General features: G+C 43.7%; 1 protein-coding gene across 2 annotated transcripts in view; it reads left to right on the plus strand.

Moving 5' to 3' along the window:
- yki (Transcriptional coactivator yki) overlaps positions 1 to 19,771 on the plus strand; it is a 47,290-nt gene that overhangs the window by 15,629 nt on the left and 11,890 nt on the right. Inside the window, exons 1-3 of one of the 2 annotated variants that reach the window (XM_022839101.2) lie at positions 7,821 to 9,115; positions 10,097 to 10,295; positions 17,639 to 17,778. In XM_022839101.2, the coding sequence (XP_022694836.1) occupies positions 10,126 to 10,295; positions 17,639 to 17,778 (310 nt within the window). In that variant the 5' untranslated portion in view covers positions 7,821 to 9,115; positions 10,097 to 10,125. Of the gene's footprint in view, positions 1 to 7,820; positions 9,116 to 10,096; positions 10,296 to 17,638; positions 17,779 to 19,771 lie in introns of those variants that run through there. The other variant, XM_022839100.2, reaches the window with a different exon arrangement.

Below are 19,771 nucleotides of genomic sequence, written 5' to 3' on the forward strand. Positions count from 1 at the left end.
CCACCGATGTTGATGCTGTTGTAACTGGCGACTCCGGTCTGGCTTCTGCTCTTTCCCATTTTATGCTCTGTGCGCGCGGTGCTGCTAAATATCTTAGCGCTTTCGGTACCTTCAGCTCGTTTGGCTTTTTCGTCTTTTTTCGTAATCGGCGTCGTCAGAAGATGACGCCAGCGATGACCACAGCGGTAGCAGCAGGTTCAGCCCGAAACCAACAGCATACCGATGGAGGGGTACGACTACCGTGGCTCAAGTGGCGACCGGCCCGTCTATACTCGACGCCACTTCTGCGACTGGCCTATATCGACTCAGTTGCCACAAGCTGCCGATGGACGGGTTCAACTATACCAGCACAAGGATTCGACCCAGGGGTACAGTTGTTTTACCCGTAGGTAGGTTCAATTTAGGTGGTGCTGTTGATGCTGGTAGTAAGACATGCCGAGCCGACCAGCAAGTGCTGAAGTCGCCGCTGGCCAATCACCAGAACGAAGCCTCCCCTTCCTCCTTTCTCTTTCTTTCCGGCTCGCACACGCTTTAATTCTTGTTGCTTCTCACATCGTGCATCTGCATGCGCGTCTCAAGCTATTATTATATATTAACAATTCGCGTGGTTGTCAGTGGGTTAATTGGGCCGGTCTGATCCGATCCGCTGCGCGGCAGGGGAACGAGGCCTCCTGACGAATTTCTATGAGGCTCAGTGGGAACAATGCCGTGACGGTGAGACATGGAACGTGGCACCCCCCTATGCTACTAACTGACCTCGTTCCTCTAACCCTCTAAAACCGTGCACAGATTCGTGCATTTGGTATAGGAACGATCTATTACGACTAGTACTTCGATTGCTGCTGTCGTTTCCTGAGCCACCAACCACAACAGCGAGGCTGATGACGACGCCACAAAATGGCGTCGATCATTTTGATAGGCGTTGCTTGCTAGCAGTAGACATCGGTCGGGGCGACAACAATGACGCCAATGTATGCAAACGGAGAGTATTGTTTACTCGCTGTCCGTCATTATGAAGATAATACCCGACGGGTGCTATAGGTAGGAGCTGCGCAGTACGTATTGGAGTAATGAATAGTAGCAAGTAAACGCACCGTGGGCGACACTCAAGTCCCTGTGATGGTGCAGTGGTAACCTGTTTTCATATAAAATCTAGGTACAGGTGGTGGCCTGGGTTCGAGTGCGGGCGTAGACGAATTGTGTTGTGCTAAGAGCCGTCTGAAACAACGCTTAATGGCAATTCTGGACGCAAACTCAGTTAGTTAGAACAAAAGCCAGCAAACGGCGGTATGCGAAACTGAAACAGGAGGAGAAAATCCAGAAGAACTGGCGCCGTCTACCGCTGTAACAACGCACAGCGATGGATCGACCAATTCACCGGATCGACGACGACGACACAGTAAAGTAAAACGCTACTGACTCAATCTACAATGAACGCCAGAAACCAGTCACGGCACACCACCGCCACAACGAGTTACGTCCGTTGACATTTTCTTCGAAGTGAGCCAGTCTCTACCTCGTTCGATCGAACTGCGCGCGACGTCGCCGGGCTGCTGGCGTTTGCGGTTATGACGACGGCGATAGCGGCCAGCTCTAAGAAATGGTCCTCCAATAAGCGACTTTTGATCGCTTGTTTGGTCGGTTTGCCTGCGTGCTCGGTTGTTCGCCTTTATGTATGCAGCAAAAAATTGCGACGTTTAAACGAGTAGCACAATTTCATATTGTATCTCTGTCTTCGTCAGAAGATGCTGTGGGACGACGGATGGTGGTCGGTACATCGAGCATGTACGAGCCAAAGGTCGCCATGCCACCGATGTTAACAGGAGAAAATCGAGGAACAAAACTAGATGCATAAAACACGAAGCGCATGCAGAATCAAAAAAAACGTAGTGATCATCTGACAAATTCATGGGTCACAATATATACACTTCGTGTAAACCAAAACAAGATGAACGATCAACTGATAATCAAAAATTTGAGACTAGAACATGTCTTTTTTAATTTATATAGACAAACTTATATGGAATTATATTACTTCGAACAACAGCTTATGTGATTGGCACGACATTAAATAGAAAAACCTCAAGTGTGAACGATGAGACGATCCCCGCTTAACTGTTCTTCAGCCACATACACACATCTTGTATGATCCCGTCATAAACGTGGCCTCAAAAACCAACGTTTGCATTATCTGTTCGACTCCTAATTAGTACCTATAAAAACGGCTTTTCTGTTGCTACTTAGTTAAATTATAGCAGGTGTTCGACTGAATGGCATCATTGCCGCTATTTTCCCTTCGTTCGATTGCCCATAGCTTATAGATCGGGTGTTGTTGCGGTAGAGTATTAGTGAAAGTCGATGTTTTCGTCTTCTAAGATGTTCGGTGTGCCCCTTGAAATCTTTTGGGGGTTGAAGGCTCCGCCTCCCCAAAGGGGCAGAATCGTACGCCGATGGCTGAGCAGTCTGACTGAATCGGATCAGATCGGATCGTATTGGGGCGACTAGTCTTCATATGACGCGCTTCATCTGCTCGACAGGCAAGTCATAGGACACCACAGCTTCTAAAGCAACCTTTAGTCGCCCTAGCAGTTCAAAATCATCAAGAGAGATCTGAAGAAACGTCGAGAGAAGCCTTGTGCCCCCTTATAGCACTTCGTCGCGTTCTTCGTAAATGGTTAGGCAGGGTTTAACCATTGATTGTAACTATGAGCCTAGCTGCCCTCTTTTATTACAGACATGAAAAATTGGTTGTATGTATCGCAAATAGCCGCACAGTGGAGCTGCTAAACAGGCCCATTCGACTGAAAGCTCCTAGCCGCGCTGAGGCCTAGATTGTTCTCGATGCTGTGCGAATTGAATGCTCGGTGCCGGTGGGCTTATAATGGTAACCGTCAGAATGCTATAATAGGTCGAAATAGATTAACAAATAAAAACAGGACCCCTTCAAAAGAGACAAAAATATATATTTACTTACGTAAACGTACGGCCTGTTTGTTTGTCTTTTAACTCTTTTTCAGCTTTACTATGAAGCTCTGCGAACTGATACATACTGTTGAGTGCATCTCAGGCACCTGATGCCGGCGGGTCAAACAATAAAACTTAATTTAGTCATTTAAACTAGAGTCGCCCCAACAAAGGGAACTTGACGCTGGTTTTGGGCTTGAATTGTTGTTTGGTCCAAGAACGATAATCTCTTTTATATGCCAACTGTTACATAGCGGTCTGTGTACAACGCTCGTATACTCTATGGTTGCTGGAGGAAATTCCATGTGGTGCTGTTACTAGACTAAACGTTTGCTACACCTGGGCCCGCTAGGGCTTCACTTCTGGTTGTTGGTTATTTGAAAGTATCGTCTGACTATCGCTATGACTGAACCCCGCTAACGACCATAGTGTTAAGGCTCGAAAGCCTGTTTAGGACACTAACCGGACTGTTCTGCCTGCACAAATAGCGACTGCGTTGTTTCTCGTACGCACTTTGGTCGACGAGTCATTTGTTGTCGGTTAGATCGTTACGACGCAGCGTATTGAATGATGCTACTGCTGTTGCAGTTGTTCATCTTGCTTTTGCTCGGCTGCCATTGCAGTATATCTTTGTGGCGCCTCATACATTCAAATGCAGCTTTAGTTCGCCACAGGAGTCCCTCCTATGCAGACTTGACACTCCGTGCTCTTACTGTGTGCCGAATGATGCGTGGGACGATGGACGTGTTGTCGTCTACAGGAGTGTACGCGTGCGGAGGAAAACAGGAAGGCTAGCCTAGCGTCGTACCACACTGGGCTCTCTGAGGGTGTATTGCGACTTTGCGGTGCCTTGATGCTGCTGCTGCTGCTGAATGCATACCTGAGCTGATACGAGACCCCGTCTGTGCTCTCGATACCTAAAGTAGTCTATGGTTGTCACGGGTGTGCGTCCGCTCTGGGCACTCGCGCATGTTGACACCGCCGGATTTGTGGGTGGTGCTGCAGCGTTACAATGAAAACGTGCTGTTTCCTACTGTATCGTTGTCTATTCGGTGTTAAACCGAATCGGTAACTGACTAGTTGGTTGGTAGATTTGCGCCGTCTGCTTTGGCTAATCGCTACGTTCGACCCATCACTATAATGATGGTTTTGTTTCTTTTGGCGTTCGAACCCATGTTTATTATTGCTCGTGTTTGAAAGCAGCCCACATCAGTTGTAGCCTATTGGTCGGTCCGACCAGCGGGGTACAACGAGACATGTATTTCGGTCGTCACAACGTTAGCATTGCCTCAATCCGACCGTTCTGTTGTTCACACCTGAACAACTTCGTCACCTGGTTTTTGTTTTTTCTAGTTTGCTATCAGCCAGAACGGAGAAGAAGCCTTCGTCGCTAACTGTCTTTTTGAATTCAAATACTATAACTCCTTTATGCATAAACCGTTTACTAACAACCTCAATATCTGTCTTCTCGCCGAACTGTGATTACCCACGTTTCTGCAGGTAAAACAAGTTATAAAATTTCTGCTTGATCGACAATCACAGTCTTAGGTTCCTGATGCCGTGAATCAGAACAGCAGTGCTGAGTGCGAAGGTCTACTATAATCATTTGTTTATGCTATCATTTCGCTCATTTGAAAAGGAGCAAAGAAACAAACTCACGTAGTGCAAGTAAATGTTAAACTTATTTCAATTCTCCTGTTCTTTCTAGCTTGTTTGGCATCTGTGTGCATCCTCGGCACGTGTATGTCACAGATACTCAGTGAATGCTGACTGCAGCATTAACCGCTTCGATAGTTATAACACAGAAATGAGCCTATAACGCGATCAACGCAGAGCGGGGACTTCCTGCCGCCAGGGAGCGCTCGTCGACTGGAAACGCTCTTACACATTATCTACGAATGTTTGTTGGACAACAGCAGTACCACTGGCAGCAACAATGCGCTATCTTCCAGCGGGCTGTATTCTTTCTACCGCTAAATTCATTTGACGAACAACGCTGAAAGTAGCTGGCTAGCAGACGAACTGTTGTCACCGTCTGGAAGGCGGTCGCTGTTTTGGAGGATGGACTTTGCTAACCACTTAATACCTATATCGACAGTTACACCTTGCCGATCTCCTTTCCGCCAGTTTGGCTATTTGTAGACTATTGTTGTTGATACAGTGGCATTTAACGTGCTTTCTTCGTTGCTATGAGGCGTCGTCTTGGCTGACTTCTTGGGCCTGTTTTTTCGTATTGTCGCTGACGTCCAAAGAAGGTTGGGTCCTTACGTTGTATGGAAGAATACGATGAATGAGCCCCACTATCAGTTGATGCGATGTTGCGTTGTTTTTTTACATTGGGCTGAAATCTTACGGCCTTGTTTGTCACTTCAGTTGCAATGGTAGTGCTGGGAATGTTACCATCTCGTTAAGTATAGAAGCCATATCGGCATTGTTCTGAATCGATGGTATTGTTCACTATCCGTGGGGGCAGCATATCGCTGTGTGAAATCAGATGGTCGGCGTGCGTAACGTGCCAACAAAAGGGGAACGGTGCACATAGGAAAACAAACACACAGACCCAAAATGATACCTGACAGAAAGGACGTACTTGACAAAGCTCTACCAGATATCATATAGTACGTCGACCTTTACAAACGCTTAACGATGGAACAAATCTAAGTAGCGTAGGTGACTGTCACTTTGATCAGAGCCGAAACAGAGGGTTACATGTGACTGTTTCTTATATTTTTTGAAACGAAGGCTTCCTGTCCTTGGTCACATGTGGGCGCAACGTTAGCTTGCTATTGATAGTATTGATTCTTAAAAGGGCGTTACACTATTGCTGCTATATAGCGGCGAAATATTTCATTATTCCTTTAACCACCGAATAAGGGTTATCGTGAGTAAAAGAACAAAAGAAATTAAATTAAGCTCTAATGAAATCCAAATAATCAACTCTTGAATGGGAAATCAGTGCAGTGGAAAACAATTCACACAAATTTACCTCATGAAAAAAGCTGTAGAACTAACTTCTAAAGATTACGTCTTATAAGAAATAAAATATGCCCTACCATTGTAGGATTGAGGCAAGATCTCTAAATGTTCCCTCTGTCGTGCGTAGCAGACGAGTACGCAGTGTTTAGCCAGCCACACTGCCGTACCCACACAAGTACGGTTCTGATAACAAAGCTGTCTTGCTGCTCGTAAAGGGTCATTGTCTACTGAAGAATACTGTTGACAGGTCACCTTAGCACTAGTTATCACCTATTGTGTGCCGTTACGCATGCTCCGGACGTACTTCATTATTCCGAGGATTAAAAAGCTCTGTACGGCAACCTTGACAGTCGCTCCGTAATGTTATCCAAGTTTTCTTATATCATATTTTTTACTAATTTCGAGATTCTGTATTATATAGATCAGCCAAGTTTATATTACTAGACAGTAAATGCTTGCAAAGTACGTCTCGAATCGATATCGCACGGGGCGTTACATTCGCGCTGCCTGGCTGCCCTTCGCTGTTACTGCTGCTTTCTTCATTAGCTTATGTTACCACAAATGCACTACTTCGGTACACCGATCCACAACGTTGAAATATATGGTTGAAGGTCGTGATTTTCACATGATTGATAACAGTGTCATGCTCTTTCCTCAAAGTTTTTGTCATCTTGTCCATGTATCTCATTTATGTATTTGGCCACTTGGGCAGCGGTAATAGTTGCGATGATTTGCAGATCTACCGCTGCTGTTGATGGTTCTGCTTTTGTTATTTTTTTTTATCGTTACACCTATCGCCGTTGTCGTCCGTAGTGCTGCTCCCATGTCCTGCTGCTCTTTTCTTTACCTAGGCCCTGGTCAGTGCAAAACAGTAGCTGTTTGCAAATTGCCTCATCTGTGCAGGCTCGAGACGTCCGCGTCAATAAACCGAGGCATTTGAATTCAACTTATACGCGTCGTGGGTGACAGTAGACCGATTATGCGAGTGCGTTCGCTAGATGACAGACGTTGACGATGTTGATTCTATTTAACATAAGAGATTCGAAATTGTGACAAAGCGACCAGACGACGACTGCAGATTGCAAAATACCACATCGTTTGCCATTGTTCGGCCTACAACAAACGCTTGTTGGGGTGCAAAGACAAACTAAAATACGAAAGCTGAGCTCGCAACGGGACATTCAGTCTCCTAGATGCATTCATTAAACAATGTATGCATCTAGGAGACTGACAAGGATGGGTAACACGGACACAAAAAATAGACCAAGGGGGGAACAATGGGTTTGGGTGAAAAATTAGATGGGCGAGAAAGTTAGAAAAAATTAGACGAGAATATATTCTATTCTATTGGCCTATCGTTAGCGGTTGGACTAGACATGGTATTGTATAGCTGACTGCTGTTGCTAATGCCGATATGGCTGAGCTGTTTGTGGGAGCGAGCCAGCCCGTCTATGTAAAGTTGTGCTGTTTTCCTTCGTAGTGACTGCGAACGTCGTCCCAGGACGCACAACGCATATGGACACGAATATGTGCAAATTACATACAGCGGGCGAGCAATAAGCGCCGGTGGTGCTCTTGTGCGTTTCAGACACGCTGTCGTCTGCCTGTCTGTCGTAGGCCGCCTCGAGTCTGTCGCTTGCGATAGTTCCTATGTCCACCATCGCTGCGACATCTGCATGTGTCCAAAGACAAATAGTTGTTTGTACTGCTGCTGCTGCTGCTGCTGTCGCGGCCACTGCCGTGATGTTTCAGAGTGAGCGACGACGACGGCGACGACGACCCAGTCTCTTGCTTTGCCAGCTACCCCGGTTTTCTTTAGGTGTCGTCGTTCGTCTACGAGAAAAGGCCCAGCGAGACAGGCGCTGCCGCCTGCGAAGATCAAACAAAGCCGACGCATAAGACGCCGTGGAAGATAGCGAAATAGCAACGACGGCAGAAAGAATCAGCAGAAGATTGTTGGCTGCTGTAGCAACGCCAACGGGTAACGGTTCAATTTACCAGTTGTTATTGCACTTCGATCACTGCCACTAACGGCACGACCTTCACTGGCGTGCGCTATGCGTGGAAGGAGACCACATCAGTGTTGCATTATAGCGCGGACATTCGCGGCGTTCTGTCTCCGTTCTTTGTCCTATTCCCGGGGCCCGTTGCGTATTATTGTGATGTCGATGTGCTGGTAACAGCAGAAGAGACAACGTATTGACAGACTGTCGCAGGTGCCCTTTGCTACGCTATCGTGAAACAGTGGCTGTAACAACTTCTACCCGAATGGCACGGGCAGAACATAAGGCTGCCGAACGACTCGTGCCCAGTGTATTCTCATCTATAGTGGGCCATGCGTACTGCCTTACTGATGATCAAGTACCGTTGTATGGCGGGTTGAGCTAGTCGATGACATTCTTTCGTTCATGTCTATGAGAAGAACAAGCGATACACCAGAAGCTATGAATGAAGAACACAGCCAGGAGTACAAGCCAGTTTTGCACACAGAGCACAAGGTAATCGGACGATTACGTTTTTATTTGAACAACGTAGGCTCGGAACAAGGTCGGAAACAAAAGTTATTTACACACAGAAAAGTCTATCGTGTTAATAATGCTAAATCGTTATTACTATAACCACTGTCATTTTACGATGACGGCGTCACAGTGTTGTCCGTCAAGTCAGCGGGGTCCTCAAAGAGGCCGCTTCCGCCAACTGTCCACGTGCTCCTGATGCCGTTCAGAGTGGGTACCACAAACCACTCAACGATTTTCCACCACTGATCCTTCGAAGCGGGTTACGTTATGTTTCGATGGATCGCTAGTGAAAGCCACGACAAAAAAAAAGCGGCAATTGTTCTGCTTTGCAGCATTCCTGGCAGCAGGGCAATCCATCGGGGTGGTCGATGCGAAATCCGACATAGCAGCCATAATAACCAATACGATATTGGCCTGCAGCCGTAACAGAAGATGTCCCAATAGCAGTAGGCCGTGTTTATGAACTAGACTGTGCCAAATGGAACAGTAAACGCTCCGGAGTGTTCATATCTCCGGATGCTCATGTAGTTGTCATTGAAGCATTGTATAATTAGCCAACCTTACAGGGTAGTGATGTACGTGTATATAAATAGTACTATGGAAACACGACCATAACACATGGAACTGATCGACAGGAAAACGATTACTCGTGCCGGGTAAGTTCATACACACGCTATGCACTTATTTGGCTATCTAGTATATTTAGGAAGGTACGTAGCGATACCTTGGAAAGGGTAGATTCGCAATCTGACGTAATTTCTTTTTGCTGATCGTAAATGCAGACGTCGTTCTAAGGGTCATATTTTATTGATTGAACATAATATAGAGCAGAAAATATCTAAGAAGTAAAGACGATTTTAACGCTCTCACGTATATACGTGCTTTCTTACACGCCTCTCAAGCTGGTGGTGCGAGGCGTTGTTGGATGCAGGTCGACAATTTGATACATCACAGAAAATTATTTCTGTATGTAACTTTCTATATACCTATGTACTTTTTGCTTATAGGCTGCCTAGCCTTCGTTAAATGACGCGTGTTCATCTCAGTCAATGTATTTTTTTCTTAAACAACGACGTATTAACATATATTCTGTTTTTATTTTATCTAACAAAACGTTTAGTGCAGCATATACCGATGGCGGAACATGAAAAGGGGCTTCAGTGTATTTTCCACAATAAGGACACCAACGAGAGAATTGATCTCTAACTGAGTAGGAGAATAATCAAACCATGTGTACATTGTACTGAAAGCTCAAACTTACTTCGTCTTGATCTAGGACGAAGGAACCTTATTCTTCTTACTTTTCCGTTCTTAGCTTTTAGAGCAGTAATTCTCTATTGAACAACATACGGCGATATTTTTCCTCGCAGTCCACCTGCCACTTTTCGATACCGTTCAGGCTAGTCGAGAGAGAGCCAAGACGAGCAATTTTGCATTTTCAGAACTGTTGAATTCTTATTCGGTCGACTACACTATTGTCCACCGTGACAAGCATTTTACAATGGAAATTTCTGTAATTTTTTGTATATTTTACGTGCATGACCATGAGGAAAAAGCCGTAAAAAACGAGCGTCGTTTTCTGCGATGAGGAGGGTCGATTTTTAATTCTATTTTCATTTTCGTTGTTATATTTGCAGGTGGCGCAACTAAAACCGGCCAGCTTCCCATGCGGATGCGAAACCTTCCGCCGTCTTTTTTTCAGCAGCCGGCTGAGGGTGCTACTGCGTTGAGTGGACAAATTGCCAAACCTGTGGTAAACCACTCTCGTGCCCATTCGTCACCAGCTTCACTCGAACAGACCTACCGGTCCGCCCCGCAACAACCTACACATGCCAGGTGAGTTTCGCTGCTGACGATGGCCCAAACTGATTGCAGAAGTCGCATGCGCATCGTATTGTATCAACCTTATAGCTTTAAATTAATCTCGTGTTGGCCTATGTATGTAGAATGGAAGGTACGCCTTGTCTCAGGGTTGACCCATCTTGTTCAATGCTGCAATCAACTAACTATATCAGTGTATTTGGGTTAGACGAGCTTTCTATGAGGTTTTTAATGACTGGTTTTGTTAGTTTAGCCTTTTGTGTGCTTATCAGTGATTAACATAATGATAACAACAACACCACTTAAGTAGATAGCGTTTGAGAATTTGACCAAGTGGTGATGATAATTTTCTGTGCAATTACTAATTGTATTCAAAGAGGCAGAAAAGAGGATGGATCGACATCTTGCCTTCGAAAATAATGATTTTTCACAACAAGATTTTAAGTTTTTGCTTCTTGTGAAACCATATAGAAAATATGTTAAATCCTTTTTTTGTCATTTTCATTAACTTTAGTTAGCATACAAATACATGAGATAGATATATTCACATAGGTAAATTTATGAGAGGAGATGCTGAAGCATGTTGGCCAATGATCTCCTATTCAGCCATGCCCGCCCTCTTTAATCTCGAGTAAAAAATAATCGTATTAGTTATTAGAAATCCTCCGAAAGTGGTTTACATACTGAATTTACCCTGAGGTGAGTTCGCTTTCTGTACATGCCGAAATATCGCTTGATTGACAGTTAAGGTTTCACCCACACGCAGTCTCGGGCTAGCGGCTCCCCTACAAAGATTGCCCAGTGTACTACCGTGTGTACAGGCCTGCGTGGCCGTGAGCTTCTGAAGTGAGCATTTGGTGTCTCGTAAAACTAATAAGGGCATCGCAGATATACACTGAGCTACTTTTCTAACAGGATTTTTTGAGCATTATGACGACGCAGAGCTTCACCGCCAACAAAACCTTATTTTAATACCGGTTGCTAATAAAAGGATAACATCAAACCTCCCCAGACTACCGTCCTCGTACAGATTGTCTGAGTCTGATCAGGCATCAGCCCCCAAATCATAAAGCTATATCATAGCTAATCGTAAACATTATAATAGAATTATCTTCTTCGGAAATCGGGAATCGATTTTCCGAATGAACTTTCGAAACGAAAATGGATAAGTAGGTTCATTTAATAGTTCAAAATACGAGCCGTCTATAACTATGCTGTCAACGGTTCGGTGATAGGAACGGATATCTTCACGATTGAAGGCAATATAATTCTTGTTAGAAACGCGTCGCCGTACGTCGGTATCTACGGTCGCCTCTTTTGTCTCGCACGCCGCCATAACTAACGCGATCAGTCAAATGACTGTTGCGTACTGGCTGGAGCAATATACGAGTCCCTGTAATGGTTTGAACCTCTTAGGATATTAGGTGTTTTCCATTCAGCCGACATATTGACTCCTGTATGTTACAGCTTTGTTTATTATAGCATGGCTGGCAGAAGTATCACTATCGTAGAGGTTCGCATGTTACTATGGCAGTCCGTATGTGTCATCGAAAGACGCCGTAGTTTGCAAAATACGGCAAAGAGAAATTCGTTAACAAGACGAAGCCGTTTCTAAATGCCAAATTTAGATACCGAGTGAGATCCAGCTCAAAAAACCTGTCGATTTACATATTTTATCATTATCGTTGACATACGTGTGTTTTTGTCAACCATGTTCCATGGGAAATCCTCAAACACTAATCTTGATGCGATATTAGCCTACATTCAAATTGGCGCACAACTGTAATTTAAGCAGATTAAATTCAGAGCCAGCCGCGAATAGGATGGCTGCATATAAAGGTCCATTGCTTTCGTTTTCGAATATTGTCCAAAAAAAAAAAGCGAATTTTTAACAGTATTGCTATACGACGTAAAGTAGCTGGTAATTTTGAGCCGGATTAGGTTAGCACCGAAGACAACTGTGACCACTTTTACAGAAGATCATTATCACATATAGTCTGACGGTCTTCCATTAACGCAGTCGTCAAATAAATGGTCACGATTTGATCAACTTTTAAATTAGCTTAATTTTCTCTGTATTACATACATGTGGCAATATACTGTTCTTACGTGTTTATACGCCAGGCACTTATCTGTTAAAATTTCGTGTGCACGAATGGCATAGACGATCTATTTTATGTATAACTACCGTCATGCGTATGAGGGTGCATGTATGTTTGGCGCGGCTACGTAGCCACTACTGTTTGAATTCAGCTGATAGCTGGCAGCTTGTCGTCGATCTCTTTTTTCGTCCCTATAAGCCATGCTAGTAGTACGTTACTTCTACGGACAGGGTGGGGCCAGATGGAGTATCAGGCAGAGTGCCAGATAGCATCAGTAAGGCACGCAGAGCACGCAGCATGCCTTCTGCTTCGGTTTCCCAATTTTCGTGTTGGTCATGGCCATAAGTTACAATCATAGCAGTAATAACAATGCTAATAGTAACAGTCTCGTTTCGGTACTTGAACAGTTTTGGCTTGGCTAGCAGAAATGTTACAGTGAGTTTAGGGAAACGCCACGAATAGTGTAAAAACATGCTGGTAATAGAATCAAGTAGTGTATTTTGTGATTTCGAAAAAAACGAAAAATAGGGCAACAAAGCGTGTTCTAATGTTTTTTTTGGGACACAAATAAACACACGCGATATGGACAATATTAATTGCAGTGAATGTGTCGTATAGTTTTCTATAAAGGCAGATATCGAGTATGGTAGCGTTTGTTTCGCCGTATCTCATCTTTCGCGCAATACCTTAATGCTAAAAGGGCAATTCTGAATAAAGCAAGTCAAATGACAAATGCTTTCAGACGCTAAAATAATACTGATTTATTTTGTTATTACTATTTTTATAGTTTTTACTAGAAGTAGGAGGTGGTTAATTATTGGACGGGTTGGTTCTTATTTTAGTTCGATCCGGTGTTGATCGTACCTTATAATTTGGTGCTTGATGAAAAAACGTTTCATACGGAACCTATTGGTGCGCTAAGCTGCGTCAAAGCCCAGTCGAACATTTTGGTTCGTATAACTTCGTATAAATAAGCGAAGACTAAGTTACTCGCGCTATTCTTTCGATCCTACCAAACAGTGGCGCAGAGTTATCGTCGAGATGCAACTACCAAAATAAGTATTTGGACTTCAAGATTAAGGGAGGCTCTTATCCGGGGAAGCTGTCTCTCCTGAACATTCATGGCCTTTATGGCCATACCACGGACAGGAGATTTTCGGCGTACATTTTATTATTGTGCTTTGCGAAACAGACTGGTCGCGGTAACTGTGTTTTCTGTGGTTCAATTGTACCAAGCCTTACCCTGGTGGGCAACTCTAGCTAGGTTATCGAGGTCGTTCTAGGCTTCTAGCCCTGTTAATGATTTGAAGTTAGTCGCCAGCAGACAGATTCGTCGTCTAACCTCAACGCAGCAGTTTGCCGGGCGCGTATCGACAAAAATTTGATATACGAATATTGATATCGAGGCCTCGACCGACTGTCGATTCTTATCGCTTGAAAACTCTTGAATTTTGTTTCATATCAGATGGTGCGATAGAGCTATCTGCATTGATGAATGCTTTATTTAGGCGCGCCATCATACGTAGTACAGCGTACAGAAAATGGGTCCTTATTCATCTGAGCTTAATAGATAAAAAGGGGAAACTAGTTTGATTTCTCATAATTCATGGAAACTAGTAAGACTTTTCAGCACAAATGTGGTGTATTGTAACCGCCTACGCGGATTAAGTATGGTCAGATGGGGTATACTGGCTGAAATTAGTTTTGCGACATTTGGCAGAGGACTACAACTGTTAGTTACAGCAGTCAAGTTGTCGAGGGATGAACTCAGGCCTACGACGAGGCACAGCGTCGTTCACCTTGTCCGATAACGATTTTATAGGTTTTACTCAGATTTAGAAAGAAACCAAATGGGATAAAGATGAACTATGAACTTTTCTGTAAATCATACGCTATTTTACATCTTCACTTAACTGTACAATAAGTTTCATTTTCGGCGGCTAAAGTTAGTCAACAATGGTACCCCCACCTCCGCCCCCACCCTCAACCAGCAGCAAATAAACGTACCAACCAGATTTTCCTCATAATCATAGTCTGTTTCCATTGCTAATTGAGCTTAATTAATGAACACTAGAATAGCTATAATTATACATATGAAGGATATACTAGTGTATTAAATACACTACCAGCTACACTATACGTAGTGGTCGCGATTGAGCTGGACAGAGGCAACAAATTATAGTGAGCAGGCTGTTCCTGCTGGTCTACTTTAAAAATACCCCTATTTGTAGAAAAGGGTTGTGTGAACATATTAGCAGCGGCAGCAACAACAACAATCTGCTAGTGTTTCTGCCAGGTAGGAAAAAAAAATTTCTCCATGTTGTACTTTCAATAAGTTATACGTCTATTTTGGCTTTGCTGACGCACACATGGCTGCATTTACAAAGCCATCCGTATGCATTCCCTTTAGGTGTTGGACATATTTGGTGGATTTACCTGTCTGGCGCTTTTTGCGTTCTGATAATAATAATAATAATAACAATAATAATAAATTATACAGAGGCGGATAAATAGGGAGTAACGCCCAAAAACAGAGCTGGATTTATATGATTGGCATACGTATATAGATCGCGTTGCTGCTGATCAAACGCTTGTTTCTCACCTAATTCTCACTTCTATTACTTCTGTTCACAATCGAGAAATCAAAAAAAAAAAAAAAAAATGAACGATGGCAAACAAGGGGCTGTATTGAAAACATTTATCTCTGTAGCAAGCCGCCTTATTGGATTATTGATTGTCTGTTAGTGCGCGAGAAGCCGGCGCCGGTGAACGCACCGGGTCTGGTAGGGTCGCCCTTATTAATGAAATTTACGAGTGCTTCGACTGCGTTTCATGAACTATAACATAATATATAATCAGGTTTTAGCTAAATCAAAGTACGACAAACAACCGAGCTAAGGATTTCGCGCTGAATCACGTTCTATTTCTGTTACGCATTAAATGCAGTCTACGCAGCAGGCGTATCATTCCCAGAGGGGGAGAACTTGTTACCACCCGTTCATTGAATAGGCGCCCCCTAAGTTTGCTAGGATCTCGCTCGTAGACATCGCGGAAAGTTCACGATGATACTCCCTAAACATTATGTTCGTAAAATACTTGTTATTTAAATAAAGGAGCCAGATTATATCAATTAGTAGATGGTGTATTGTCAAAATCTTGGGTTGGCGACCATTTGTTGTTTCGTAAAAATGTAACATATATCGTTGGTCATTTCAAACTCGCTGGATCGTAGAAAAAACAGACAACTATTATCGGGCTACACTACAAATATATTGCTAATATGTTTGTAGCATAGCAAGCCGTTCCTAAATATAGGTGCTTTTAAAGATAATATATTATATATGAATTAGTTGTTACTCCCTTCACTGTGTCGCTAATGTTAGATCATATTAGAACTATCAGCTTGACGATATTAAGCAGGTAATTTTAATGCCAAATAGTTTATTTCCACGATCATTTCAAATTTGGCAGTAAGCAAACAGCTGCCGCAATAGTTCCTAGTTGATAAGACGACAAATTGAGAAGATCTTGATCTGCGTGCGGATTACTCATTTTTTCGAGATGGGCCACACCTTTGCAATTATATATATATATATATATATGTGTATGTGTTTGTTCCTGTTCCTGCTTGGCCTAGAAGGATTAGCATTCAGCGTTGCTTTCTACATCATATGACAAATGGAAATGCCATACTGTTATTAAACATTGGCTCTACAACACTGTGTATAACTTACCTATTGAAACGATCATTGAAAATAGGAGTCTTAGTTAACGTTATTAGTTAAGTTGATAATTGGCCAAATAGAGTAGCGAGTGATGTTTAAGAAGTTATGACGAACCGTATTCCTTCGTGCTACCTGCACGCGGACCCTTAAAATTTATCATGTATATATATATATATATATATAAAGCTAGCTGGAATTTCTTATCCCATGATCATTCCAGTATTTGTCCAGTCGATTTGTTTACGCACGACAATCAGCACTGTGTTTAACTTACAAAATACTGTGCTTTTAAGTAATAAGGATGTTAATATAATTTTCTTTAAAGTTACGCTCACAATAATAGCTACGATTCAACAGAAACCCTGTGTGAAGTCGACAACACTTAATTCCAAATATAATACGACTACATTGTTCCTGAGCTTTAGAGCGTCTAGAGTCCGCTACAAAGAGTTCCATGTGATGCGCCCTAACAGGATTTACAAGTATGCTTTACTAATCATAGACGTCATGGTTTTATAGATGCATACGGAGCACGGCGGTAGGACTGGTAGACAAAGATTAATGGTACTTGGAAAACTTCAAGCGTCTCCTAATCCTAGGGAGCGTCTAAGTACCGTAAAAAATGCATTTTATCCTTTCGTCATTGTTGAATGGATGCTTTGATATCGCCGCCTCTAGCAGCAGTACGCTGTAGGCCTAACTACGATATTCTTGCTATATATATAGTGAGGCTCCTAAATCTGAGTAAACTAAAGTGTGTTGACGCGTTCCTTCTGACGCTAGAAGAAAGCCTATCCTTGTCAGAACAAAACAGGGAATTAGCAAACACAGCGCGTCATTGCTCTAATTTGAACTAACGTCAACTATAATCTAACCTCTTCACGCTAGGCGAAGTGTCGTCCACGTTATTACCAGACTTAGCGATTCATCAAAAGGGGCTTAAAAACCATTTCATACATATACACATGCTAGGCAATTTCGCGAGATTGCTATATATAATCATAATAATACAACCTGACCCGGTGGAAGAGCGGGTGGTTGGCATTGGGAGGGTCCAGCGTGTACTCGTTTAGCAGTCGACCGACTCAGCTGGTTACAAACAGCCAATGAATATAGAATTTTTCGATGATGGACACCGGCCAGTTAAGTTGATTCGCTGCAACCTAAACCACTGGAAAATTGTCCCCTGGGACGAACGAACAAGCATTAACTAGAGAAACAAATGGGTTGGATCAGTAAGCAATGATTACTTATGCGCTATGTCTATATTAGTAAAGTCGTATTCAAGTTGGAAAACATGAACCAGTTGAAACGCTATACCCTGCCTATTACTCAACAGACTTGGGAAGACACCAGTACTCTATCTTCTGCGAGCTTGGCGACTGCTGTTTTGCTGCCAGCCCAAAATCAAATGTATTTACATCGAAAGATTGACGGCCAGAGATAGGGCTAGCGAATAATAATGCTAAGAAGATAACTAGCAATTGTTTGCCTTTGTGGCTTGGTTCTGCGGTGTGACATGATATTTCAGGCAACAAAGTTATGATCTGGTTGACGAAGACCCACTCCCGCCGGGCTGGCAAATGATGCGCACCTCTATCGGACAACGTTACTACCTCAATCACGAAACCCACACAACGACCTGGGAGGATCCCCGGAAGAAGCTTAATGGTAAAGTACTTTGTCGACAAACCAAATGCGCAGGTCTGTTAAGATCACGATGACTCATGAGCGACAAAAAACACATACGTCTGTAATGGCTTCGAGTTTACTGAACTGTGCAAATGACAGAAAATACCGGCTGGAAGCGACTCTTGCATCAAATCCTATACGATTTGGTAATGTGTCCGCGTTACACTGGCGTTCCGCTCCCGTTTTAGTGTTTAGTGGAACGGCATTTATTCGGCACTGTTCCCACACTTTTGCTCTTTTTTTTTTTATGTTCGGTAGGTATATCTGCGTGCTGTTTGGGGTAGACATCTTGTCTCGTAGACATGTCGAAGCAGAAAGGCCGGTGATTGCTACACTTCGTTCAAATGCTTAAACGGATGTTTAATAATAATGGAATTTTTTCATGGTCCTTTCTTGCGTGGTTCGTCAGGAAAAGCTCGGAGTTTTTCTATAATAGTACTGTGGAAGGGCCTGTCTTCTGGTCATTAGCATTATTTGTTCATTTATTATTGCCATCATCGTTCCTTTTAATGTTCTAGTTTAAGTGATGCAACAACATCCATAAGGATATGCGACATTGTTCTAATATCTAGATGGCATGACCTACTTACTAAGTGTTTGGCCACATTGTCTGATTTGACCGGCGCCTGCGATCATTCTTTGCATCTAAGCAATGTTTACCTTTTGAATCCCCTATTCGTATCATTCACAATAAGGCGCCGACATAAATTACTGCGGGTCTTCTCTTGATTGATCAGCGTGGGCAAATTGTTCCATAAGACCATTCGAGCGACATTCCCTTTTATTTCCAACGAGTTGTATTGTTTTCTCGGCGTCGACCCCTTTCGTCATAAGGCTACTTAGATGTCCAATCGAACCAATGCGCTGGCCTTCCTCCCGCTGCCACTGCTGTCGCCTCCGTAGTCGTAGTATCGTAGTAAATGAAGTTGCTCAATGAACAGCTTACGTATTTCGCTCATTCATGCAGTCTATAACAACTTTGTGCGTAGGTGTAATTGCGGCCGCGTACGGTCTCCCCGCTTCTTGGCGCACTGCTTGGCTGCTTCGTAGCCGTCGACTTGTCATACACGCCAATACAGACGCACGCTCGTACATACACGCTGTCACACATTCATCGATCGGAGTCGCCCTAGCGGATGTATAGACTCACACTCAATCATTGTAATTAGCTAGCGGCGGTACGATAGTCGCAATGGGGGTGCAAAGAGTCGATATCGGTGATGTGGCGCTCGTTGACCCAACTGAAATCTTAATTCTCTAACCCTTCTTTTGCCATCGCTCATTGCCTCTGCCGCTGCAGCAGTCAAGAATGAGTGATGGCATTAGTAATAGCTAAGGCATTAGCTCAAACACCGACCGCTGCGCGAGCCCCAGCCACAGGTCGTATTTACGTGTTTCAAAACTTCAGCATCATCAGCCTTGTTCCCAAACGAAACGCGTGCTTTCGCGCTCTTGGATGGCGACCAGCTTGCGTAGCGCCATTACCTTTATATTGTGATGGTGGCTATGCCGCAGCTATTGCTGCTGCCTCATGTGCGCCTTTGACCCAGTTGCCTTGGTCCACGATGCCCAGTAACCGGCAACTAGTTCCGTTCTGCACCTTCGTACACCGTTTGTGACCACCTACGTATCCAAGCTTTGGCTGTTCCCTCAGTCCTCTCTTTACTTCCGTCCTCTATTCTTTACTGTTCCGGCGGCATCCGCCAGTCCGTCCCGCAATGAGCAGGATGACTCACATGCAATAACGTGAATAGCACCGATGTTGGCTGAAAGATGTTTTACAGTCAAGCAGTCGCTACTATTACTAGCAAAAGTAAAGGTAGATTGAAGGCTGAAAGAGGAATACCGGAGGAGGAACCTAAGTAAGTTGTAAACGATTGACGACTTGCCAATCTTGTGCCAATGTGTGCTTTGTTTCTCTCTCTCTCTCTCTCTCTCTCTCTCTCTCGCACCCACAGACACACACACACAC

The sequence above is a fragment of the Varroa jacobsoni genome, unplaced genomic scaffold (genome assembly GCF_002532875.2).
Source record: "Varroa jacobsoni isolate VJ856 unplaced genomic scaffold, vjacob_1.0 scaffold_788, whole genome shotgun sequence".
Classification (NCBI taxonomy): domain Eukaryota; kingdom Metazoa; phylum Arthropoda; class Arachnida; order Mesostigmata; family Varroidae; genus Varroa; species Varroa jacobsoni.